This window comes from Labeo rohita, chromosome 7 (assembly GCF_022985175.1).
Source record: "Labeo rohita strain BAU-BD-2019 chromosome 7, IGBB_LRoh.1.0, whole genome shotgun sequence".
Taxonomy (NCBI): Eukaryota; Metazoa; Chordata; class Actinopteri; order Cypriniformes; family Cyprinidae; genus Labeo; species Labeo rohita.
Genome location: NC_066875.1, coordinates 30,669,033 through 30,696,551, shown reverse-complemented (window position 1 = coordinate 30,696,551; position 27,519 = coordinate 30,669,033). Strand labels below are relative to the sequence as shown.

Sequence of the window (27,519 nt, the reverse complement as noted above, 5' to 3'; positions counted from 1 at the left end):
AGAAAATAATTTACAGACAAGCTACACACTGCCTAATAGACTTTGAGAGTGCTCTTTAAAAAGTGCAAAGACCTACTACAAAGAATAAGCAGAGAAGAGATTTGGCCACCCACAGCACCATCAGTGTGGTGCATCACATCTGGAATAGGCTCATAACTTTCAAAGTACTGTTAGTCAGAGCATCTCAGGATGCTACGGGTGTCAGATGGCTTTTGAAGCCACGTCAAGCTTGTTCATAGTGTGTTAATGACATTAAGGGATCAAACACGTGCTGTTTTAGACAGTTTTGGAGTGGCTGTATCAGTATGTCTGAAGTAAGTTCTGAACTCTCATTGGGTGTGACTGATCTTTTTCTTTGTGTTTGTCTTTTCTTTACTCCTTCGCTCATCCCACGTCTGCCCATCTGCGGGACGGGCAGATAACATCTGTCTAAGTGATATCAGGTACCTGCGCTTCCCGACTGCTGAAATGACCAGCTCCCAAAGTCGGCTCCCCCTTGCTGTTGGCTCTTTTCCTTTCTATTGCTTTTTTATTCGTTTGATTGGAGTGTGTTTTCTTACCCTCGTGTGTCTTTCATCCACTCCAATCTCCTCAGCTCTCGTTCCCAAACAGTCCTCCAGCGCTTTGTCAAAGGCCAATTTGCTTTTCAACGCATTGTGAGAAGGAATGCATGGCAGGAAGAAGGAGGGCAAAACAATGGTTTCCGTGACAACTGGAGTTTTCAGAAGCGTGTGCTATCTGGGAATGGGCTGGGGGGGTGCGCGCGAGGTCTCTGGGACCTGTACGGCACTGTATTGTGCCAGATGCTCTTTGTCAGGTTGCTCATGGTTCAGTGGTCACAATGGGTGTGGTTAATCACGAAGGTCAGGAGTTCACTTTCTGGGCTTAAATTTATTTTTAAACAGATCCTGAACTGTTGTAACCACTCAGCAGCTACATTTACATTGCAAGGTCTACAACTAGGCTGTATCCATACATATAAGAGGAAAAGAATACTGGGTAAAATAGGAACTTTTATCTGTAGTAGTACAAGTTATAACCCTGCAATGGAAAAATAAGTGTTTAAATAAAAAATAATGGCATTAAAGTAACTCACATTGCCAATAACAAACCTAAAACATTTCATTTTAATGAAAAATGTGTGTGCATAATTTGGAGGAAAAACGTATGTTAAATTTTCCTGATAAATGCAATTGAAAAAACATCCTGCTTTGCTGTGTCTGTTTGTAAGGCTGTGCAATTTGGACAGAATTCTGTGATTTTATGTAGCTAAATAAAAGTAAAAATAATAAGTAAAAATAATAATTATTACTAATTATTATTAATTATTATTACTACTACCACTACTAAATACAAATATAACAATTACTAAATAAAACTATTATTATTATTATTATTATTATTGTAACATTTTACTGTACTCTGATCAAAACAGAGTATTTAAGTAAATTATTATTATTGTTGTTGTTGTTATTATTAAAATTATTATTATTACTGCTTCCACTATTAAATAAAAATATAAAAATTACTAAATAAAATAAAATATTATTATTATTGTAACATTTTACTGTACACAGATCAAAACAGAGTATTTAAGAAAAATATTATTATTATTATTAAAATTATTATTATTACTACTACCACTACTAAATAAAAATATAAAAATTACTAAATAAAATAAATATTATTATTGTAACATTTTACCGTACACTGATCAAAACAGAGTATTTAAGTACATTATTTTATTATTATTGTTGTTGTTGTTGTTATTATTATTAAAATTAGTATTATTGCTACCACTACTAAATAAAAATATAAAAATTACTAAATAAAAGAAATACTACTATTATAACATTTTTTCCTGTACACTGATCAAAACAGGGTATTTAAGAAAATTATTATTATTATTATTATTATTGCTTGCACTATTAAATAAAAATATAAAAATTTCTTAATAAATAAAATTATTGTAACATTTTACTATACACTGGTCAAAACAGAGTATTGGAGAAAATTATTAAGTAAAAGATTACTAAATTACTAAATAAAAGAAATACTATTATTTTCTGTACACTAAGCAAAACAGGGTATTTAAGAAAAATTGTATTATTATTATTATTTTAAATTAGAACTGTAAAAGTACAATGCTAATATTTATGGCTGTTGTATTTATTTATTTATTTATTTTCGAATTTTAAACCATCTTTTATCTTGATAGAAAACCACTGGGAGCCTTTTCTAATAAGTGTTTTCATTTACAAGTATGGGAAAACGGTTGGTGGATGTTCCATTTCCAAATGCATGTTAGAGCGACACAAACTCAGAGATGAAGAGATGAACTGCAGAGATGGAGTTCATGTGGAGCAAAGTTCTATGTATAAAAGTGTGGGTGTCCAGAAATAAGCTGGCAGATGTTGCCTTTCAAACGTAGTTCAAAAGTCACCTCATATAGAGGTGAAGGCATAAAAGATCACCGTGAGCAGAGCACCTATTTACAGTACCCATTTACCCTGACAGTGCAGCAGCAGTGAAGTGCTCCTGTGTGTGTGTGTGTGTGTGTGTCTGACCTGTGGCTGCTGTTAGGCAGCACAGTGGAGAGCCAAGAGGAACATTCTCTGCCTCAGAGTCATGCAGTCTTCTATCATAACCACACACATACACACACACCTCACCTCTCTCTTCAAACATATCCACCCCCACTGACAGATATAGAGCTGTCAAATATTAATCCTCTCTAGATTTGTGTGTGTCTCTGGCTTGATAAGTATTGTACGTGTGAGTATGCCAGAGACTGCGTCTCAATGATTTTTTTGTCCTTAATGGAATAATTCACCCAAACCTGACATCGTTTACTCACCCTTCACTTGTTCCAAACCTGTATTAGTTTCACAAAAGATTTTTCAAAATCTGAATTAAATTCAAACAGATTTGGAACAACCTGAGGGTGAGTAAATGATGACAGCAGTTTAATTTTTGGGTGAACTGTCCCTTTAGAGATAAAGATGTATTTCTCATGAATTTGTGTAAAACATTTTTGTAAAACATGCCAGTGGCCTAAAGAAGTTGCTTTATGATGATATATAAAGGCATTTCTACAGTGGCCTATGAAAGACTGCAGTTATTTTTAATTAATGCAGTTCTGAACTAAAAGTAAGTGTTTTAAACTTATATAAAAGTGCACTATTAAAGCTCTTGACCTGGGAAAAAAATTCCTCCATTCAGAGTCTGTGGTTTCCAAATGATGTCACTTGGACCAATCTGAATCCAGCCTCGTTGGATGTGTCCTAAACAATACAGTAGGAAAATGTGACAGTGCCATATTGGATATAATGCATTGCATCGCCTTACTAGTTGATTTGTAATTTGTTTTCTAAAGGTAATTCTGTCTTGGCTGAACCCTTCAGAAGGTCACATGACAGTTGCCGTGCTCACTGAAGTGGTTACTAAAGCAACACGCCGGAGTAGCGCTACACAGCTTTGGCAACACGCTGACCACAGAATGAGTCTTAGATTAGTTCCAGACAAATAAAGATCAGGGGTGACATCTCCCCTCTCAATGCATCAGACTGCTGAGTAGTGACGCTGAGTGTGTGCGTAAGAATCCACCCATGGAAGCCTGGCCAAATCTGGTGGCTTCGAGACACAGCCAAACCAGAACGATGTAGAGAGAGAGAGAGAGAGAAAGACGTGGAGCGAGAAAACGTCTCTTTTTCCCGCAGGCTAACTCAACCGCATTGGTGTGCCACAACAAATGTGTTGATGTAAACAAGAACGCAGTTGGACTGCAGTTGATTGTGTAATTTGGGGTTTGTGTCGTGGTTGTAGAGAGACAGATATTCCGTCAAAGGCCGTGTGATGCTTCATAATTTTAACTTTTTAGTATCCCGACAGTCTTTTCCATCTCTCCCTGTGTTTCTCTCTTCATCCGTCTCTTTGTGTGTGGCAATATTTCAACACTTAGAAGCTGAACCCCTATGATCCTGCAGACCGATAAGCCGCCCGTGTCGTGTCCTCACCATCATAATTCCAGCGACTCTTGTTGTTTACCCCCCTCATCTTCCTCTTTCTGTCTGCTTGTCTTTCTCCAGGTCTGCAGGTGAATAATGGAAACACGGTTCCATAAGATAGTTATCCACAGACTTACATACACACTTTGGTATTATGGAGAATGTAAGGGTGTGGTAGAGAGAAGGATGACATTAGAAAGAGATATGTTTACCTTAAAAGGTACATCATCACCGCCCCCCTGCCCCTTCAGCAGCAGTTGCTATTAAAAGGGGATTAATGTTTATGTTTATGTTTTGCTAAATTCACTTTTACATGGTGTTTGAACATAAATGTGTGTTGGCAGTGTGTGTACAGAATTTGTACAGAGTGATGTCACTTTTTACATGCCCTGCCTATGGCTGTTGACAGACACTGCCCTATTATCATAGATCCCACCCTGAGTGAGCCGCACGCAATCCAGCATGTTTATCTCCATGCTAGAGCATTTCTATTTTCATCTTGTTGTTTGGGTTATATTATATTATATTACAAATCTCAGGTGTCCCCAGAATGTGTCTGTAAAGTTTCAGCTCAAAATTAGGGTTGCACGATAAATCGCATGCGATGTCCAATGTGCATTTTGTCAGTAAAGCCGGTTCTGTAATCAGTAGTAAATCTCCATCACATGTGTGCTTTCCAGATAGAGCAGCTTTTACTACACAGAACCGTTGTTCACTGACAAGCTGCGCAAAACCACGTAGACGATATCGTCAATATGGTTGGGTATCGTTTGAATTTTAACAATTCCGATTCTGCTTATCGATTTCGATTCTTAACGATTTCTGGTTTCGATTCCAATAACATTAAAAAATCAATAAAACATTAGGTCAAACATTTTTATTCTGTATTTTTACAAAGCTTTCTGTTGCAGCTGAATAACATAAGCAAAAATCAGCAGCTTAAAGAACACTTAGGCCTAAGAGGAACTTTTGCCTAAGGTTTTAACAAATAACACCACAGCAAAAACAACTAATAAATGACTAATATAAATTTCAAAGATTAAAATATTAAAGGCAAGTAAACAGTCAATAATAAAATAGGAACAAGAAAATAAATTAGCAATAGCATAAATAAATACAATTAAACAAAATACAGGTACAGAAATATAAATCAAAAACACTATAGTTTCCTTTTCCTTTTCCTTTTTGTTTTAAAGTAAACATGCTCGTCACTCCACAGAGAGAAGAGAAGGGCAGGGCGGGCAGAGCTCATTTGCATTTAAAGCAGCCTCGACCAGAACAAGATGATTTTTGCAGAGCTGATTTTGGCAAGGTAAAAAGGGTGTTGTTTTACACTACCATTGGGAATTTTTAACCAAAGTATATTGTAGACTTTTCATTAAGACTCTAAAGAATCATATCAACTTGGAAAATGGGCATCCGATGACCCCTTTAACAGCAAACTCCTGCGGATCTAAAAATACTGTTACACATGTTTTCTTTCTCATCTGTTTACTTTCACTTTCACTTTCGACAAAAAAACGGCTGTGTTTATGATGATATACTGACGTATTTTGTGCATGTTGGGCATAAATGTGAAAGAGAAGTCAGATCCAGCCCGGAACAACCTTTCCTGCAGTGGAAATGCACGGAATGGTTTGAGAACGGACACAGGCTAGGAACCCGCACCGGGACCGTTGTTTATTGTGCTCACGCTTCAGATGTGTGCACTGCACACAAACAGTGCGCAAGTTCTTTCCATTCCTGCGCTTAAATCATTTGATTTTAAACTTTAAAATTGCATTAAAATGCGAACGCATGAATCGTTAAGTGGAACCGAAACTTACATGTCTTATCGAATACCCGGTTCTTGGAAATTTGGAACAGGTTCTAAAATGGAACCACACACAAGTTTGTGTTAAAAACGCATAAGCTGCAAAGACACAGTCGATTATCTGTGAAGGAAAACAGCCGGGAAAGAAATAGCATGTTTAGTATCTATACTGCTGTTTGTGGCTACGCTGTTAATATGACCCAAACAATAAGCAGAAAATTACTCACTCTTGACTGCTCTTGACTGAACAACTTCTATAGCTGTAATAAGATGACATTTCTTACTTGAATGCTGATTTTAAATGCTCTAGCGTGAAGATAAACAGAGCAGATAGTGTTTGCTTACTCAGGGTGGGGTCTCGACTAATACGGCTGTGTCAGTCAGCAATCGTGGGTGGGGCTGGTAAAGTGTGATGTCACTCTCAGGTAATCTCAGGTAATTATTATGTGCTTTATTCAAAGTTAAATGTGTCTAATATGAGTTTGAATATCATTTTGCGTGACCTTGTAGACATACTGAAAGCAACAACAGATAGTTTACCTCAGATCTTGAAAAAAAACAGCAAAGATGTGTGTTAAAACTGCTAACTCAATGCGAACCAACAAACATATTCCATAACAAAGATGGAATCACTCATTCAGTATGTACATTTAATGCAGTACGCTTCCAGAAACTGCATTTGATTGGCTGTGATATTTATTTTATCGCGTCGCGAAGTCGCGGCGCCTCTGGTGTGGGCCCCCAAATTGCTTGTCACTGGAATCTTGTCGCATCGCGTGTAGTTGGGACACAGTGTTACGCTGATGTCACTTAATACACATATCTAATATAAACATGCAATTTCATAGTCAGCTGTTTTTTTATGTTCACGGACAGAACTCACGTGCCGTGTGACAGATGCTTTCTGTGCGAGGCTTCAGATGTGTGCGCTCAGAAAACCCTATATCAGAAGTTTAAACTTGGTTTAAACGCATGATTTTAGTGTGACAGATATGATAATCAAAACCAAACAGATGTTTTTTGGCAGAGTATCTGTGGTATGAGGTGTAAAGGCACAGCTCTGTTCTGAAAAGGAGGCAGGGAGCATCAGCTCATTTGCATTTAAGGACACATGCATGAAAAAATAGGCATTTTTAAAATGAGCTGAAACTTCACGGACACATTCTGGAGACACCTGAGACTTATCTTGTAAAAAGGGGCATAATAGGTCCTCTAAAAAAGGGCACTCACAAGCCATCTACTTCAATATAATGGAAAATGCAGTTTACAAAATGTTGCAGCTTTTAAAGCTGTCAGTGGAAAAATGGGTCTAGATGATGTAGTCATGGAAAATTCAGTGAAAAAAAACAATAGTTTAGTGCACCTTTGCATTGCCAGAAGTTTTAACAGGAGGATCACAGTTTTTTTTGTGGATCATTGCATATCACGGACACAGGTGCTATAGTGAGGATGAACGTTCTCCCATTCTGCATTTTTTTGCATTGAAATCGTCACAATCCAAATGTTTTATTTGTATATTATATTCTAGATTTGATTTATTTCAGACATGCATCTAAGGGCCACCAAGGGGCAGTTAACACATCTTGATGCTGTAAACATCTAGATAAATGTGTGCAGTCCAACACTTCCTGTGATGAAAGGGCCAAATGGAAGGCTTTCTGTTCTTTTAAAAATGCTGTGGCCTATTTATGCTCCTAACAGATAGAGAGAGAGAGATGATAAGAGAGTTATAAGAGTGTGAGAGAGTTCTCTGACTCCAGTTTCAGTGGGTGATAAATCTGGTGTTAATCTCTCGGGCCTGATTTGGTGAAGTTATGTGGACCCTCTGTCCGCCTTACCACACACAAACACTCTTGCACACCAATAACGGCACATGCATCATTGAAAAACACATGTATGCAAACAGTGTACATCTTAGCATGCATTGAGCGGTACAGCTTAACCTGTGTAAGTGCCTTCACATACCCTGTGAAATTCAGAATCAAGATGTCCACTTGATTCTCTCTGAATAGAAGGTGCCAGGGTGTGTGTTGTCCAGCCCAAAACATATCTGTACAATCAGGGCTCATCAGCTTCACAGCGCATTCATTCCAGCCATCACATTCTGACACGTCCTTAGGTATTTGTGCTGCCCGCTCAGACAGAGAGTCTGGAGAGGCTTTTGCCAACAAAGAGCAAGTTAGCACTTCAGAAGAGAGCAGCGCTTATCAAACACACTACTGTCAGCACCGCAGATATCAGCTGCTGTATATATTGTACTCCTGCATTAAGCCTGTAGGCTGTTTATGGTTGCCAAGCCACATAGCAGTTGGCCCATTCTGTCATTAATAAGTGCACTCGAATTTCATCAAAAATATCTTAATTTGTGTTCTAAAGATAAACAAAGGTCTTACGGCTTTGAAACGACATGAGGGTGAGTAATTAATGACAGAACTTTCATTTTTGGGTGAACTATCCCTTTAAGGTGTATGACGGCGTTTTAGTGCCACGTTAAAAAATCTAAGATTATGAGATTAAGGTCTAAATATTTTGTATTTATTTTGGCTACTCTTTTTTTTTTTTTTGCTATCTGATGTTCCTTCGCTTTTATATCTTGCTATAAACTTGAAATAAAGAGAAAGAACATTTATAATTTGTATTTTTTGATAAAACTGACAGAATTTGAAAGCTGAGCTGTGTTATAAAGGGAAGACTTTAAATATTATGTCCAATCATTTACTGTATTATACCGTGAATAAAACAGCTTGTGAATAGTCACTTAATATTATATACCTCAGAAAATACAACAATATAATTTATGTTAACAAGCTGGAGTCCACTTCAACCTTTAGAATGTTTTATTGTTGTTTTTAATTAAATAAACGTGAGGAATAAAAGGTTGGACGCTTTTTTCAGAATAGGTGGTGGAATTTTCACAAACAAAACCGTGTAATTTAATGAATTGAGTCACACCACATTAAAGAGCTTGATAAACACGTTACTGTAAGACACATTGTTTGTTGTTCGCTTTGGAAAGCTGAGACTTTGTTTTATATTAAAAGTACCACAAGCACTATTCCTATTGTTGGGGGTTTGGTGCACTACAAATAACAAATGCAATCGAAGACATGAAATGTTATTTCCAAGCATACTGTCCCCGCGAGTGACACATGGTATGATTTCTGCTAGTAATCCCACATATATTTGTAGTGTATTAAAAAGGGTTAAATAAAAGAGCTACGGCGCCCCCCAAAGGAATGTCAATTGGGTGTGTGAGCTGATGTTAAGATTAAAAAGTTGTTCCTGTTTAGTCTGTTAATAAATAACATATTCTTGATATTAAGCTGTTTCTGTGAGTTCTTTAAATAGACTCTTCCTCATCCCAGTAAGAGGATGCGGCGCTCGGATGTAAAAATATTCAGATAAATTCCGGTGGCCTGGCAACTTCTCCCGGTGCTCTCAATCCAGGCCATTTGCATGTGCAACATAGGCTATACTCTCAAAATATTATAACTTTCATTTCTACTGTTTAAATTCTTGAAACATTTCAACTTTATTTTTGTAATATTTCAACGTTATTCTCAAAACATTTTGACTTTATTCTTGTAATTTCGACTTTATTCTCGTAATTTCGACTTTATTCTCGTAATATTTTGACCTTATTCTCATAATTTCGACTTTATTTTTGAAACATTCAGACTTTATTCTCATAATATTTTGACTTTATTCTCATAATTTCAATTTTATTCTCGTAATTTCAAATATTCTCGTAATATTTCGACTTTGATCTCATAATTTCGACTTTATTCTCGAAACATTCTGACTTTATTCTTGTAATTTCGACTTTATTGTCGTAATTTCGTCTTTATTCACATAATATTTCGACTTTATTTTCGTAATTTTGACTTTATTCTTGTAATATTCTGACTATATTCTCGTAATTTTGACTTTATTGTCGTAATTTCGTCTTTATTCACGTAATATTTCGACTTTATTTTCGTAATATTTTGACTTTATTGTCATAATTTCGACTTCATTCTTGTAATATTCTGACTTTATTCTCATTTTGACTTTATTGTCGTAATTTCGTCTTTATTCACGTAATATTTCAACTTTATTTTCGTAATATTTCGACTTTATTGTCATAATTTCGACTTTATTCTCGAAACATTCTGACTTTATTCACATAATTTCAACATATTTAGACTTTATTCTCGTAATTTTGACTTTATTCTCGTTATATTTCGACTTTATTCTCGAAACATTTCGACTTTATTCTCATAATATTTGACTTTATTCTCGAAACATTTCGACTTTATTCTCGTAATTTCGAATTTATTGTCATAATTTCGTCTTTATTCACGTAATATTTCGACTTTATTTTCGTAATATTCCGACTTCATTGTCGTAATTTCGACTTTATTCTTGTAATATTCTGACTTTATTCTCGTAATTTTGACTTTATTCATGTAATATTTCGACTTTATTCTCATAATTTCGACTTTATTCTCATAATGTTCTGACTTTATTCTCAGAATTTCAACTTTATTCTCATAATATTTCAACTTTATTCTCGTAATTTAGATTTTATTCTCGAAACATTTCGACATTATTTTCTGAAACATTTCGACATTATTCTCGAAACATTTCGACTTTATTCTCATAATATTTTGACTTTATTTTCATAATATTTTGACTTTATTTTCTCAACAAATTTTTTACTTTATTCTTGAAATATTTCGACTTTATTCTTGTGGTATTTCGACTTTATTCTCACAATTTTGACTTTATTCTCGAAATATTGCGACTTTTTTTTAACGTGGCACTGAAACACTGTCGTAAAGGTGGTGCTTCTTGAAGGGTATGTTAAAAAATGAAATGTAAAGTTGCAGATGTGCATTACTCCGCATTTTATAACATCTCATTCAGCCTAGTTAAGTTGAAACCGTCCTTTTTAAATCATTCTTTCTTCACTGTTCCTTCCCACTCATAACTTCACTTTCAATCCCTTTGACACCCTTTCTCCAGCTTTCCATCAGAATATATGACATTTTTGCTGTCTAACTGAAAAGAAGTATCTCTTTCTCCCTCTCTCTCTCTCTCTCTCTCTCTCTCTCCTTAGACGTTTGGCTGGTAATGACCTTGCATTCATCCACCCAGAGGCACTGTCTGGCCTCCATCAGCTTAAAGTCCTGTAAGTATTCAACACACACACACGCACACACCTCTATTTGATACAGGCTTACTCGTTCACCCAGTGAGAAGATCTTGTACAGCGCAGTGAGAGAGCAGTAGATCCTGCTGTGTGTTTTGTTGAGTTGTTAAGTGCTGTTGTGTAACTAACAGGAATTTCGCTGCTACTGGATCAGCAAGTCTGTCAGTGTCTGATGGAGTACCTTTCATCATGATGCAGCATGATGCGTTCTCTCTCTCTCCGTTCACTGTAAATCATATTTTGTCCTTCAGGTGTTTGTGAGCCAATTCAAATGCAGCTTATCAGCTGCCTGGTCCCCTCAGCCATGCTTTACATAAAGCTCATTTTTCCTCTTCCTGTCCTCATCCAGGGCTATTTCAAAGCCCCGTGGTGCTCTTATAGCTCATCCAGACACTATTGTGGGAATTGAGTTAGGGAAACTGATTGTGGACCAAAAGCCGAGGGCCTTGGAACTATAGATGTTGGAGATGATTTGGGACCAGTTTTTATTTACTGTGGTCATGTGTTTGTGAATGACTCTTGGCAAGGCTGCGTGTATGTAGCCGTATGTGTGTGTTAGTGTGTAGTTGTGTGTGCTGTGGCCTGGCACTGAGTAGGAAAAGCTGTCCTCGCGGCCTGTGCCATTTGAGTGACGCCAGAGAGCTGATAGGGTTAGAGGAAGCAAGATATGCACCGTGATTAGCCCAGAACGAGACACAAACGCATATTAAATCAATACTAGAGCTTTTATGGTGGTTATATTTTCGTGCTGTGCTGTGATATTAGACAGATGTGTCATAGAGGTGATCACAGTATATAATGGTGGTGTTTTAAACTTCTTTTTCAGGATGCTTCAGAACAATCAGTTGAAGACTGTCCCAAGCGCAGCTCTGAAGAATCTCCATGCCCTGCAGTCTTTGTAAGCATCTCACTCATTTTTTTTTCTCTCCCACTGTGGAACAAATACTTTAGTATAAATTATCGTTCAAAAAACTGGGGTCAGTAAGATAAAAATTAATGCTTTTATTTAGAAAGGATGTATTAAACTGATCAAAAGTGACAGTAAAGGCATTTGTAATTTTCAAAATATTCCTGTTTCAGATAAATGCTGTTCTTTTGAACTTTCTATTCATCAGTGGATCCTTAAAAGGTATTATGGATTCCACAAAAATATTAAGCAGCACAACTGTTTAGAATAGGTACGCACGATATTATGGGAACGTTGTCAGAATCTACCGATTAAAGGCCTAAAATGTAAACGTCGACATTGGATGATTTACAAAAATTGATGCCGATATGGCTTGACGATATGACGGATAACTCACAAAATAAAAGTTTTTGTTTACATAATATATGTGTGTACTGTGTAAATTTATTATGTACATATAAATACACACACATATTATATATAAATATATTTAATATACAAACAACATATTTTTCTTAAATATATCCATGCATGTATGTGTGTATATATGAATTAATCGTGATTAACTGTTGCACAGCACCACTCATATGTGCTCAGGGTGTGCTAGCGATAAGATTATTCTTAAAGATCATTCTTAAAGCAAACTTTTGCCTAAATGGTGATTTAATTTGAGAATGTACATACAGAATGGTGCGTCAGGTGTAGGATAGAGTCACGAGTGCGTGAAGCAACAGCAGCAACAATACATTTTTTCAAATGGTTTATGAAAAAAAGAATATTAGAATTTTTATATTATTTTTCATAGAGTTTATTATTGTTATTTTAAAGGCTTTCAATGTACTCTCATTAAAAAAAAGAACCTTAATAATATTTATTAGTTTTAACAAATAACAAATACAAAAATAAGTTTTTGCTCAAAATTAGCCAAAATTGAAAATCATTTGTCTATAATTAGTGCACAGGAGAGAGCCTTGGTCTTGCTTTAAAACAAAAGAAAATGTGTATTGTATGGCTACCGTTCAAAATTATTTGAAAAATATCGGCATATCGGATATCGGCAAAAATCTAATATCGCGCATGCCTTGTTTATGACATTGATAATAATAAGAAATGTTTCTTGAGCACCAGCTTAGTGTATTAGAATGATCTGGAGTAATTTCTGCTGAAAATTCAGCTTTGCTATCAGAGGTATAAATAAAATTTTGAAATACACTCTCCTCCAAAAGTTTGGAAACACCCCTGGCAAAGTGTGGTTTTGGACGATATCAGCATAAATCCTTATAATTTTTTGGTGCAAATACATTAAAGTAACTTGACATTATCATTGAAGACCAGCAATAATAATTTTCATTTTGATTACATAATAATGGCAACATGTCAAAGTCAGACATGCCCCTTTGTCAGCTGTGATGCCTGGTTACTGGTTTAAACTTGGCCCAGGATTTTAAAAGATTTTTGGGTCAGCACACCTTAATAGCTTCAACAATTGATTGCCAATTAAGTTTAGAATACAATGAATTTAGGCCCAGTTTATGCAGAGCTGTAATAGCTGCTAATGCTGGATATTTTGATGAATCGAAAATGTAAGTTTTTTCTATGTATAAACTGTTTATGTAATAAAATATGTTTTCGTAGTTTGTGTTGTCCCTTATCAGTGCAAAATTATCACAAATTAAAAAGGATTCATGCCAATATTGTCCAAAACCCCACTTTTCTAAGGCGTTTCCAAACTTTTGGAAGGCAGTGTATATAAAAATGAAATAATTTTAAAAAAGTTAAATTGTAGTAATTTTACAATATAACTTTTTTTTAACTATATGTTTTTAATCAGATAAATGCAACTTTGGTGAGCATAAGACACTTTTTTTTTTAATTAGTGCTGTCAAATTGATTAATCGTGATTAATCGCATACAAATAAAAGTTTGTGTTTACTTATCTTAAATATATACATGTATGTGTGTATTTATAAATACATATAAATATATACAGTATACACAAATTGTGTAAACAGACTTTTTTTTTGGATGTGATTACTACCGATTAATCAATTTGACAGCACTAATTAGAATGTTACTGAACCCAAACTGTGCTTGTGATGGCAAAAGGATGATTTTAATGGTGAAAAATACTGCATACATGGTAACCAGTTACCTAATCACTTTGTTTTTCACGGGTAAAGAAGACTTTTCAGCTGTCTTTTTTATTCAAGCCTGTCCAGTGTTTTTTTCCAGACACTTCTGATTGACATGGCATAATTGGTTTAAATCATTGGGTGTTTGGCTGATCATTTCTTGTTGCTGCCAGTGTCCGATAATCTCTTTTATTGGCTTTGGATCGGCTTATACTGTACATTGGTGCATTGCTTTTTAAAAAATTCTTGTCCATATCATTTTGTCAATTACCTGTATAATACTAATGATCTTATGTCTTTCATCAAGAAATCTTTGCATGGTAATGTGTCAGATGCATTAGAGTTTCTGTAACTTCGTCTCAATGAGATTTAGTCCAGCTGCTGTTTCTGCTATGGGACAATGTATGTTTAAAAAATCAGCTCTCAACTATTATCACCTCTCCAGATCTCTTCGTCTGTCTCTATCTCAACCCCTCATGTTGTGTGTTTTTCCTCTCTTTTTCCCTGTGGTGCTGAAGTAATGCGTTTTGGCTCAGTCCGCCTGCTTTTGGATAAGGCCTTAGAGAATGACCTGTCAGTCAGCGTGCCTTCTGCCCCTCAGCATGGATGAAGAGAGAAAGAGTGGGAATATAGTCAGAGCACAGGCCAAAGACGAGAGACACATGAGAGAGAGGGAAGGGGGCAGTCCTCCGGGAATGTGTTTGCCCTGCAGGCTTTCTGCACAGGTTCTTCAGCTGCACTAATCAGACTACCAAAAAAAAAACCCTCCTAATTACAGTAACATTGCTGTGGGGAGCAGGGTGGAGACAAAGCCTTTAGAAAACACCAGAAAAAAAAACCCTTTACTTCACCACTTTCAGCAATTTTGCTTGATTGATAGCTTGACTAATTAATTTTTTTGGTTGTAGCTAGTGATGCACAGAGGGTTCTGGTGAAAACTGATACTGAAAACCAAAACCCTATTTAAAAATTTTAATTAGCGTATGTTTGATGCACACATTATCATTCAAAATATTTTTTTAAAGAAGTCTCTTAAGCTTGCCAAGGCTGCATTTATTTGATAAAAAAAACAGTAATTACAGGAATATTGCTAATTATTTAAATAATTGTGTTCAATTTAAATATATGTTTAATTTATTCCTGTAATGAAAATGTTTTAATGTTTTTAATGGAAAGCTGATTAAAAATGCAAAAAAAAAAAAACAGTAATATTGTGAAATATTATTGCAATTTCTAATATTGGTTTCCTATATAAATATACTTTAAAATATAATTTATTTCTGTGACGCAGCGCTGAATTTTCATCAGCCATTACTCCAGTCTTCAGTGTCACATTATCCTTCAGAAATCATTCTGAAATGCTAATTTATTATCAGTATTGAAACTGTTGTGCTGCTTAAAATTTTTCTGGAATCTGTGACACTTTTTTCTTTGATGAATAAAAAGTTAAAAAGAACAGCATTTATTTAAAATATAAATCTTTTCTATCACTTTTTGTCCATTTAACACATCCTTGCTGAATAAAACTTTTAATGTCTTGAAAAAAATAAAAAATAAAATAATAATAGCAGTGTATTTTTTATCAAATAGATAAAGCCTTGATAAGCATAAGAAACTTCTTTAAAAACACTAAAAATCTTACTGATCCCAAAATTTTGAACAGCAATATGTGTTTTGGTGGTAACATTATACTGTCACGTTTGATCAGTTTAATTCATCCTTGCTAAATTAAAGTATTAATTTCTTTCAAAAAACACAAAACGAAACCAAAAACGAAACCAAAAATCTTTTGACCCCAGCCTTTTGAACAATAGTTCGTTTGTCTGTCGGCTCTTATCTGTCTTGAATACTCTGCTACACAGAGAGCTGTGCATATCTCAACAGCTATAAAACTCAACCTCTTTCCTATCAATAGATCACCCATTAACAGCCTGTGTTTACATTAAATCTCATTAAATCTGGATCATTTCATGTGCACACTGTTTTTTCCTTCATGTCAGTGATTCTGTTATTGAATTTAAATTTAAAATGACTTTTTCTGTTTCCTTCTTTCTTTTTACAAGTTTCAAAACATTTCAGCTGGCCAACATTCTTTGCATCCCTAGTTAGAGCAGCTGATGCTATGGATATACTCTGGAAATATGACTGCCTCTGCTCACTCAAACGGTTTCCAAAACCACAATTATAATCTTACGTCCATCTATAATTTCAAGCGACCGTCTGTGCCACGGTTTGCAGTGATCCGGTAAAGATCTATGCCTTCTAACCTCAAAAGTCAATTCTGTGGTTTCCCAGTTAACAGACCGGGCAATTCATTATGTTGAACAATTATCCTTCATCCTGCTTGAGTGTTAAAGGTATGATTTGAAAATGCTAACAAAGTAATAAATCGTAACAAATGTGAGGCTGCTAATGTGTTATGTTACAACAGGTCCTGTGGCCAAATGTTTCCTTGTAGATATACATCTTAAATTAATATCCTCTCTGTCTGTGCCACCCAACCCTTTTGAGCCTCTGCGAGTCTTGTACTATATGTGTTTGTCAGCGTATGCATGCTCGGGTTTGGCGGTGGCTGATGTGGACATGCCCAGATCTGTACGTTCAAAACAAGCAGCATGCACAGCCTTCAGCTGCAGCTGACAGATCCGTATCTCCATAGATAAGAGCCACCTGAGTCGACTCCTGAATTGTGATTCAGTTCAATTCACTGTTTTGGGATATTTATAAGGGACTGTGAATGCCAGATTGTGTCATTCATTCGCTGATTTTAGTTTACTTATCATTCCCCGGCCCCACATTATGCCCATTGTGTGAGCTTCGTGTCTGTGTAGAGCGGAGAAGTAAACATTCTTAAACGTGGCAAAGCCAGAGTTCAGAGCCAAAGCACACGTCAGTTTAGATGATCTCTCACTGTAGTTCACAAATGCCTCACAGTGCTGAAAAGTTTTCCTAAAGAACTCTCTTCATCTCTCAGACAAAAAAAGGGGAAAAGCACATGCGTAAAAACTGGTTTTCACTCGCCATGTGCAGTCTTTAGTTCTTCATTCTCAGAATGGCCTGAGAGAACAGAAAAAAAAAGTTTATTTAACAAGTGCGACTAAGCTTAAAGTACACTGTACAGACTATTCCAGGCAAGGCTATTGTGAACAATAATGAGCTGTTTATATTTTCATTTGGTAGATCCACAAGACTTCTGTAATATATTAACATTGTACAGAGGCTTCTCACTGTTGGTCTAACTGTGTGTGTTTTTGTTCCCAAAGAGTGAGCTGACTGTATATGTAACTTTTTAAGGCGTCATGTTCCTGATTTGTTCTACATTAATCTTTTGCATAGAGTGCAACTGGGACAAGCTCAGTGGAGAGTCTATCCAAGATCGTGGACACACAGCCCTGTAAATATAATCAAGGTTTAATGGATTAGTTCACTTCCAGAATAAAAAATTCCTGATTATTTACTCACCCCCAAGTCATTCAAGATGTTCATGTCTTTCTTTCTTTAGTTGCAAAGAAATTACATTTTTTGAGGAAAACATTCCAGGATTTGTCTCCATATAGTGGATTTCAGTGGTGACCAATGGGTTGAAAGTCCAAATTGCAGCTTTAAAGAGCTCTACATGATCCCAGCCGAGGAATAAGGGTCCTATCTAACGAAACGATCAGACATTTTCTGAAAAAAAAAAAAAAAAGAAATATATATATATATATATATATATATATATATATATATATATATATATACTTTTTACCACAAATGCACGTTGAATAAGTCACGCGTGATTAGTTCTTCGTCTGTGTACTTATGTAGGGATGCAGGGTAGGGCGAAAAACTCATCTCATTTTCTCCTCCAGCTATAAAATCGTTCGCCATTGTTTTACCTTAAAAAAAGTAAAAGGCGCTTGATTTTCTTTGCACATTCGCTTCGTAAAAACTGGGTCCGCACTTTCACGTTCATCATACGCTGGAACTTTTCCAACACGACTGTGTAATGCGTAAGGTCGAGCTAGTGCAAGATGAGCGTTTGTAAAGAAAAAACATATAGAAATTTTAATTTTTTAGAAAATGAACGATTGTTTAACTACAAGACTTATATTCCTCAAATGGGATCATGTAGAGCCCTTTGAAGCTGCATTGAAACTGCACTACCCACTATATGGAGAAAAATTTTAAAATGTTTTCCTCAAAAACCTAATTTCTTTTCGACTGAAGAAAGACAGACATGAACATCTTGGATGACATGGGGGTGACTAAATTACCAGGAAATTTTTATTCTGGAAGTGAACTAATCCTTCAATGCTGAAAAGTGTCAATAGATAGAGGTCAGTCTAATAAAAAAAAAAAAAAAAACACCCCAAAATGAGGTGTAAGAAGTATACATTTTTTATGCTTAATAGGGTATTGTGATTATCTTAGCAGTCACTAATGCTAATCATTTGAAAGGATTCTTCTGTGTGCTTTGCAAGATGAATGCTATTTTTGAGTTGACTATATGACAGATAAATGACTGATCATCCAAAGTAATCTTGAAAAAATGTAAGTGCTGGATCAGGCAATTTTGCACATTTTGAATGATCATCCATAAGCAAAGAATCTCAACATTTCTCTCATGACAACTCTCTAAAGACTGTAGCATGCTAATGTGTATGACAATTGGTCTTGGCGGAATAGATCTTCTACGCTGCTGAATTTCTGCTGCTGTTGTTGTAGATTATTGCTGTATAGGAACAGCAATAATCTACATGTAAAGCATGTAAGCATGTAAAATAACCTGTAGCAGATCTATACAGGTGGAGCTGGGGAGGTGGAGGGTTTCAGAGGAACTCTGAAAGTGTGTTGCAAAATGCTCTAGTGAATGCTAACCAGACATTTAAAAGTACAGCAGCAAACTTATTTGGCAGCATTTGCAACACAAACCAATCAAATTGTGCTATGTCAATGTTTATGACTCATTAATGTCAATGTCATTGTTTATGATATGTTGACTGTCTGACTTCTACTGTTATTTTTAGAGTTTTAACATAACCTGCTAAAAGTTTACGGTTTGTTTTTTGCATGATGATAAATTTGAAGTAAACTTCCAAACTCATAATGTGACTTCATTTTGTTAGATGGACAAAGATACAGCCTGGTGAGTGTGGTTAAGTCGTTGCTGTCATGAGGGCAGTTCAGCCATTTATGAGGTTCTATTTGAGTTAGGATATCTACGCAGGCATTAGACAGCTCAGCTAAGTGTGGTAACGGAGCATGTATGAGTGTGTATGTGTGTTCTCATACTTAAGTGGCAAGGTTATAAAGCTTAGTTCTTGTTCTAACTGATTTCTACACCTACACATGCTCTAGTCTTTTGTGTTTTTAATTGTACAATCTTCGGGGTAGGGAGAGTATAGCTTAGTCAGTGTCAGCCATTCATAAACAGGAAGTCACCACCCCACCAGTATTACCCATCAAACCCTTCCTCCCTGTGATTAGCTCCCATTCCAAATCTCAGTGCCCTAACTTAGAATAGAAAATTGAAATAGAAAATTCTCCACGTGACTTGTGCGCTTTATTCATAGGCTTCTGAGGTCATGGGCAGCTCACACTTGTTGATAAGTATATCCATACTGAGTCAGATCTTTTAAGCATTTACAGTATTTGACACAGCACTGTTTATTTCGGTCATGAGCCCTCCCTCGGGGCTGAAAGGTGTGGTCCTCTTTTCTCATTAACCCATTGAAGGGGCCCCTTGGTGGGGCCAGTTTTGAGGCTCCCACCTGGGCTGTGTGAAAAGAGAGGCCAGTGCAGTGAGATCATAGAAATGTTTTGTGTTTCTTTACCAGGAGAGTGTTCGGACTGAGTGCTAACTGATGTTGTAGCACCTGCTTGATAGGACACACTGTTACTCCCAATATGCACGCAAACCCGGGTTGTGTATAAGTAAAACTCATTTACGCTCTGTCCACATCCCGATCTGTGCAGGCGGTTGGATGCTAACCACATCACGTCAGTGCCTGAGGACAGTTTTGAGGGTCTGCAGCAGCTCAGGCACCTCTGGTTGGATGACAACAGCCTGACCGAGGTTCCCGTCGGGCCCCTACGGCACCAGAGCAACCTGCAGGCTCTGACGTTGGCCCTCAACAGGATCACACACATCCCCGACAACGCCTTTGCAAACCTCTCCAGCCTGGTTGTATTGTGAGTACTTTGCAATTTCGGTTCCACACACTTGAGGAATTCATAAGATCCTGCTTTTAATGCTGATAAATTTGCCTTCCCTCGTTGCCCTTTAACACACGTCAGTTAAATCCATCAATGCGCTACACTAACTGTAGTCCTAGGTGGCTCGTAAAACACTCATACAAATACACTCACACATGGTTAAGTACACATGCAAGCAAACAGTTGTGTGGATGGGCGATTTTAGAGAGAGAAAACAGGGGAAAGCAAAATGGACCCTTGTGTCTTGCAAAGTCAAACAGAGGCTATAGACCCTCTCTCTCTCTCTCTTTCTCACTCTATCTCTCCCTGTGCCTTGCTTCTGGAAGCTTCTATGTGGGTCTGATTTACCAATTACATTCCAGCTGCTGGAAAATATTTGTCTTAGGAGTGGAGGCCAATTAATCCGTTAAGTAGACTGAACAAACACACAGACCTGTGCGGTGAAGTGCTCAGCAAAACGGCCGAGGAGTTATGCGTTCAGAGACTTCCAGGGACAGAAAATGTTTGCGTTGGTGTTCTGCTGAGAAGTGCATCTTTTTAATGGCTGGAAAATTCAAGCAAAATAGACATCCCTTGTCATCTGAACAGTGATAAATTGAGAAATTAATTCTGCATCGATGAGATGTATTCGTTTACAGGGTTTCTGCTGGTCTTAAAGTCTTAATTCGCCCTTCCACAAATTATGGACTAAAGAGGTCTCAGATCAGAGCAGATGGTCTTACATTTATAAAGTCATCCCTAGTAAAAAAGTAATATATTTTAAATGCATTTGTTTTATACTAAGTATAGGTCAAATCTGTTAACATATTTACTGACACATCACTCAAGACTTACTGATATAAAAAATTGAAATTAAACTTTATTTGGAGTTCTTGTGCACAATGCACATTTCTTAATATTAAGCCTAAAATATGTTTTAATGTCACTAATGATGAGAATCATACGATCTTTAAATAATATTGGCCTTAAAATTCAAAATATTTAAAGTGTACCTAATACTTTCCACCTTAGCACAGTCTGATATACTTAAATTTGCACACTTAAAGTGCGTTAAGTACAAAATTAGCTGTTCCAGTTTAGCAGACTTAAGATATACCATTTTATTATACAAAAAGTACAATTGCAGGGTATTTTTATTAAGTACATAATTTGTAACTGTATTTGTAGTATCCTTACCGTGAAATAAATGTATTGTAGTATATTTAATTTTCACTAGGGATGGCATTAAATGTTTCATTCACTGCAAAAAATGTTTTGTTTTGTTTTCCAATACGAATATCTAAACATACTTAAATTAAGAAACATTTACTTGAGATGTAAATTGAACTTCTTGTAGTCTTGTTTTCTGAGAAATTGTGAGTTTATACTTAAAGGACAAACATCTGTCAATGGGATATGAATGTTTCCCTTTGAATTAAGTTAATTTAATTTGATTTAGGTTGAATTAAGTTGACATTGACAGATATTTGTTCTTGTTTTAACCATATTGGCTTCGTCGGCGCCAATAGTCTCGTGGTTAGTGCATCGATATATTGCGTTCACGGCGACCCAAGTTCAATTCCCGTCTCGAGGTCCTTTGCCGATCCCGTTCCCCTCCCTACCTTCAGCTCTTTCTTGTCATCTCTCTACTGTTCTATCCCAATAAAAAGGCATAAAAAGCCCCCCCAAAAAAAAAAAAACATTAACTCGCTTCATTCAGTTCCTCATAAAGCAAGACTTCTTATTTTATGTAATTTTGCTTTTTGAGTAAATGAATCTTGATTGAAAAACAAAACAGTACTACTGAGGAAGACAGTGTGATCAGAAGGTACAGTGAAGTATTCTACTGGTTGGGAGCAGAGGTTTTTAAGCCATGCTTTTTTAAAATTAAAAAGCAATGGTGATTTGTTGTATAATATTTAATTTATTATATGTGGTTGTGTTGTGTTGTGTTCAATTTATTGTTTACATTTTCTTTACTTGGTCATAAAACGTCTTAAATTTACCTTCATAAAACCTGCAGAAACTTGTTTTACCTCTGAGATTATATTCACTGTAATCTAGAGTATGTTTATAACATTAGTGATGTTTGTTATATTGGCATATCTATTGATTATTAACAATATCAGTGTTGTTAATCTAGTGTATTGTTTGATACTGGATATTTAATAATGCATGCTCTTTTCCCTTATTTTAATATTTAGTTCACCTTTGCAATCATCTAATGCACACCTAAAGTTAATCTTTAAAATCAGTAATAATTTAATAACGCTGTTAAATGTAATCTTTTGAAGTGGATGGCTGGTGTTATTATATATTATAGCATTATACCTGATTTAAATTTTATTTTGGTCCCACTTCATATTAGAAGACATTAACTACTATGTACTTGCATTTAAATGAAACATTTGATTACAGTGCACTTACATGTTTTTACATTGTACTTATATTTTTAAAAAATACCTGCATGTAATTACATCTATAATTAAATTCTGTAATTAAATTTGTAATTACACAGTTGACCCATCCCTTACGCTTTAACAGAGCCTTAAACCTACCCATACCACCAGACCTGTCCCAAACCTGCAAAAGTGTTTTGAAATACAATATGAACACAGTAACTTTATTTTATATTGTAGTTAAGGCCACCTAACATAAAGTGGTCTCTTTATTTTTAATTAATTTAAACAAAAAAGTATGGATTTTAATTTCATCCATCAAAATAATTATCAGCCTACTGGCTACAATCCCAGCTTATAATAGTTGTGTGTATATTACTGAATGTCAAAGTATTGCTTCTAAACTCTTGTTTGTCTATGTTGTTCAGGCATCTACACAACAATCGGATCCAGGAGATTGGAAAAAACTGCTTTAATGGGCTGGACAACCTGGAGACATTGTGAGTTCCCCTTCACCTACATGTGTAGCCACATTTCCTGTCATTAAAGAGATTGTAACTACATGTAACGCTACATTTACATCTGCTGCAGTGGGTCTGTCATCAATAGCATCACGCTACATAAATTTACAAGAGATTGTATGAGGGTACAAATATAGTTATGCTGTGTTATGTATGATATTTATCTGCTGCTCTAGCGCCCTCTTCTGCAAGACTCAGGCTTGCAGAGAATGATGGGAGCTTTTGAAAGGATGCTTTAGCTGACAGTTATTCGAATACCAGTATGCAGTGTAGTAGAGAATACACTTCTGTGGTATTTGAGCAGAAGCAAAAGCCGAAGGTTGTAATCCTTGGACGGAGATCCATAACCATGTATCTGAAATGTTACCTCATGCTTTTTATTATGAATAAAAAGAAGTGTCAAAATAACATGGACATGCAAAGGTTTATGAGCACGCAACACAGCTTGACACTTACTATGTGGCACTTGTTATTCTGAAGAGAGTAAAATGCAGTTAGTTCAAATAGTAAGATGCTTTTTCTCTGTGTTTTAGTGCGATTAGATGTCAACCTAAAGCCGGGCAACTCTAATGAGTCATTACTGCTTCAGTTGAATTGAGTTAATCAGGATTTACAGTGTACCGATAAAGGACAAAGGAGTCTTTTCAAGACCTTTGGCTTTACCTTATTGCCTTCGTTCTCTCTCTCCACTTACCACAGTTCGTTTAGCAAGCATCCACCGCGTCAGGGAGGAAGAGGCGAGGGGAAGGGGAAAGCAGATAGCCATCGCTGACTCTGCTTTATTTACTTATTCTGACCATAATTAGGACAGGATGAGGACACGCCAACGTCCTGTGCCCCTAGGGAGGAGAGTGGGACACCGGACAGGGGCATTAGGGGGTAGAGAGGAAGTATCATGCCAGGTTGTGTATCGTGTGGCAACTGAGACAAACAATAACACACTGAAGAAATCAGCAGACTGGCTATGCCGACTGGCCTCTGTAAACAGAAAAAAGTTGATTTCTCTCAACAAATTTCCTTTTTGCTTTGTTGTCTTTTAGCTTCAGTTACAGTTCTCCTGTCTTTCTTTAAACACAGAGATGGCCCTTATTATATAAAGAGCAGTAAGAGTTGCAATAGTGGGAGCAGTTTCACTCAAGTGGAGGTTTTATCCCAATGCAAATAACTTTCATCTGTCCTGTCTCCTTTTAGGGATCTAAACTTTAATAATCTGAAGACCTTCCCAGAGGCCATTCAGACGCTGCCCAAGCTGAAAGAACTGTAAGTATCTCCAAACACACATACACACACACTCTCCAATACAGTTGCTCTCAGACACTTGTTCTAGGGTTGGCGTTTGATGCGGATGGCTGGTTTTATTACATCATTGTTTGAATTTCGGATTGCTGAAACTCTGTATCAAATAGGTGTAAAGTTTCAGGTGCCTCTTCCAGCATCTTTTAAAAGAAAATAAGTCTAGAATAGTGTAATAATGCAGTTAAAATCAAGAGTCACAAACAGGTGTCTGCTAACCTGTAACCATTGTGTTTTGAAATCCACAGAGCTTTAAAAATAATCACTTGTGTCAAGCTGCCACCTAGTGTTGAGAATTAGAACCGCTTCATAATTTCGAGCTGTGCTCAGTGAAATAGCAGTTATGAATCCTGAGGGAGAGTACTCATCTCACAGAGCTTCTTAAAGATTTCTAGCTTAATGATTTCATAATGATTTTAATTTTTCCCTGTTTGCCAGTGGATTTCATAGCAACAACATTGCATCCATCCCTGAGGGAGCTTTCCGTAGGAATTCCCTGCTACGCACAATGTAAGCAAACGCTGATCCCACTGTCATGGAACACACACACACACACACACACACACACAGCCTAGTGGAAATATTGTTATTTATTTATTTATTTTGCTGGTTATAAACATCCATTATATCTCTGTCTGCAGCCATCTCTTTGACAACCCGCTCTCCTTCGTGGGAACCACAGCTTTCCAGAACCTGTCAGACTTGCACTCTTTGTAAGTAGAACCATTATTCAGTCATTGTTCTGGAACTGATTTAATTACTCTCACATTGAACACGTCAGTCACTCACACTGACACCTGTCAGTTAAATGCTCTTTTGCATATTAGAGTAATTACTTGCTTTTATATGTTAATTTCTGTTTATTCAACCTTGTAGCAATTAGTCACACCAAAACTGCAACGTTGTTGTTCCAAACCAGTATGATTTTTTTTTTCTTCCATGAAACGAAGGTTTTTATTTATTTATTTTTTGGTATAATGCACTTTCCATATAATAAACTATGTCATAATTTAATAGTGTTTTTCCCCCTTCATTTGGAGCTTCATAGCATTCTTATTTACTTTCATTATATGGAAAATTGCAAGTCAAAGCTTTTCCTTTTATGTTGAATTAATGAACACAGTGTTTTCATTTTCTTTAATTTGTTATATATTTCAGAATGCTGCGTGGTGCCAGTATGATGCAAGATTTCCCCAGCCTGACTGGAACAATAAATCTAGAAAGCTTGTGAGTTTATTTTACATGGCATAAACATGCACGAAGTACAGTGTCAGTTACAATAAAATCAACAGCAAACCATTTATTTGAAGTTTCCTAATATGGAAACGCCACACAGCACAGCCTGAAATGATAATAAATGCCAGTAATTAAAGGCCAGTCATTTATTAAAGTTTGAAGTACAGTACAAATTAAGCAAAACACAAAATGTCTTGTGTTGTCCAGGACTTTAACGGGAACTAAAATCAAAAGCATCCCGCCAGACCTGTGTGAGGATCTGACGGTGCTACGTACACTGTAAGTCACACTTAACACATGAACACGGTTTATAATTCAGTTCCACTCTTTTACTGCTGTACCACATCAAAGACACACTAAGTGCCACATTGTAAGCACACACTAATATGCCACCACCCACATTAGCATGTTTTTAAGCACTGACATACTACTCATAATAGTTCGTAACGCATGTCAGTCAAATGTCCGTCAGTGCCCGATGATGTGCCAGTTACTGCCTCAAGCGCTCCATAATTAATCATCAGTCACAGGCCCCCTAACACACAAAGGTTAGCCGTCACTCAGAACACCGAGTGTCACGGAAAAGCCTTCAAGCCGCTTCTGTCATTCAAGAGACTAACATATGCTCGGTATGTCAGTCATAACCGTACACTCCCCTTTTCGTCTGGGCTTCAAATACACACAGACACACTCCATCGCACACAAGCCGAGTGTGCGTCAGTCAGGCGTCATCCACCTCAGAGGCCCGTGCGCAGTGGCCTGTCATAGGCACAGCTGCAGGGGGACGTTTTAAAGTGATGTCTAATGACCTCCCGGAGGACAGCGAGCCAGAGGCAGGCCTGCTCCCAGCCTGACTGCTGTAACACATCACAAATCCTTTAGTTCCTGTCTAAACTTCATCAAAACAGTTCTATTCCTCACAAGCTCAGTGTCTCAATTTGTGTGCGTGTGTGTTTTTTGACAGAGATCTTTCGTATAATGAGATTGAAGACCTGCCGTCCTTTCAGGGCTGTGTTAGACTGCAGGACATGTAAGTTTTGTTATCACACAACTTTCTTGACATTTGACTTCGTTATGTGTGTGAGTAGGCACTGATGGGTTTTTGTTGGTGGTGTTTTTTAATTGTGTTCTGCAGAAGTCTACAGCATAACCAAATCCAGCAGATAGACAGAGGAACTTTCCAGGGCATGACCAGCCTTAGAGTGCTGTAAGTAATCACAATTACCATAAATGAGCCTTAAATGTAAGTATATGGAAATGATAATGTGTAGTCGGTAGGTCATTAGCACAAAATAATCCCAGACAGGGTGATCAGTCCTGTTTTAGATGATCCTACATTATTCCGCTTATTACATGGCTACTTGCCACATAAATAAATAAATGGACATGAAATATTGATTTGAATTCAAAAGATTATATTATATGAGAAGAAAGAGACCACGGAGTGGTACAACAGAGAGACCTGAGACTAGCTCAGTGGAGGAAACTGTTTGACAGTGACAGCTGTCAATTATGCAGTTAAGCGCTCATTATACATACCATGTTTCACTACAGAATGCTGAAATTAACTAATAAGAATTTTATTGACTTTATTGATATAAATAACCTATATTACTAATGTTTTTAAGCTAGTCTCTTTTACTCACCAAGGCTGCATTTATCCAAAATACAGCAAAGCAGAACTATTGTGAAATATTTCTACTATTTAAAATAACTGCTTTCTGTTTGAACATATTTTAAAATGCAATTTATTCCTGTGATCAAAGGTAAATTTTCAACATCTTTACTCGTCAGTGTCACATGATCCTTCAGAAATCATTCTAATATGCAGATTTGCATT

General features: G+C 36.4%; 1 protein-coding gene across 1 annotated transcript in view; it reads left to right on the top strand.

Annotated features, from left to right (window-relative positions):
- Positions 1-27,519, top strand: part of lgr4 (leucine-rich repeat containing G protein-coupled receptor 4) — a 59,137-nt gene that overhangs the window by 23,949 nt on the left and 7,669 nt on the right. Inside the window, exons 4-14 of the mRNA XM_051114984.1 lie at positions 10,922-10,993; positions 11,841-11,912; positions 20,012-20,227; positions 23,058-23,129; positions 24,342-24,410; positions 24,882-24,953; positions 25,085-25,156; positions 25,602-25,670; positions 25,887-25,958; positions 26,644-26,709; positions 26,815-26,886. Of these exons, the coding sequence (XP_050970941.1) occupies positions 10,922-10,993; positions 11,841-11,912; positions 20,012-20,227; positions 23,058-23,129; positions 24,342-24,410; positions 24,882-24,953; positions 25,085-25,156; positions 25,602-25,670; positions 25,887-25,958; positions 26,644-26,709; positions 26,815-26,886 (924 nt within the window). The remainder of the gene's footprint in view (positions 1-10,921; positions 10,994-11,840; positions 11,913-20,011; positions 20,228-23,057; positions 23,130-24,341; positions 24,411-24,881; positions 24,954-25,084; positions 25,157-25,601; positions 25,671-25,886; positions 25,959-26,643; positions 26,710-26,814; positions 26,887-27,519) is intronic.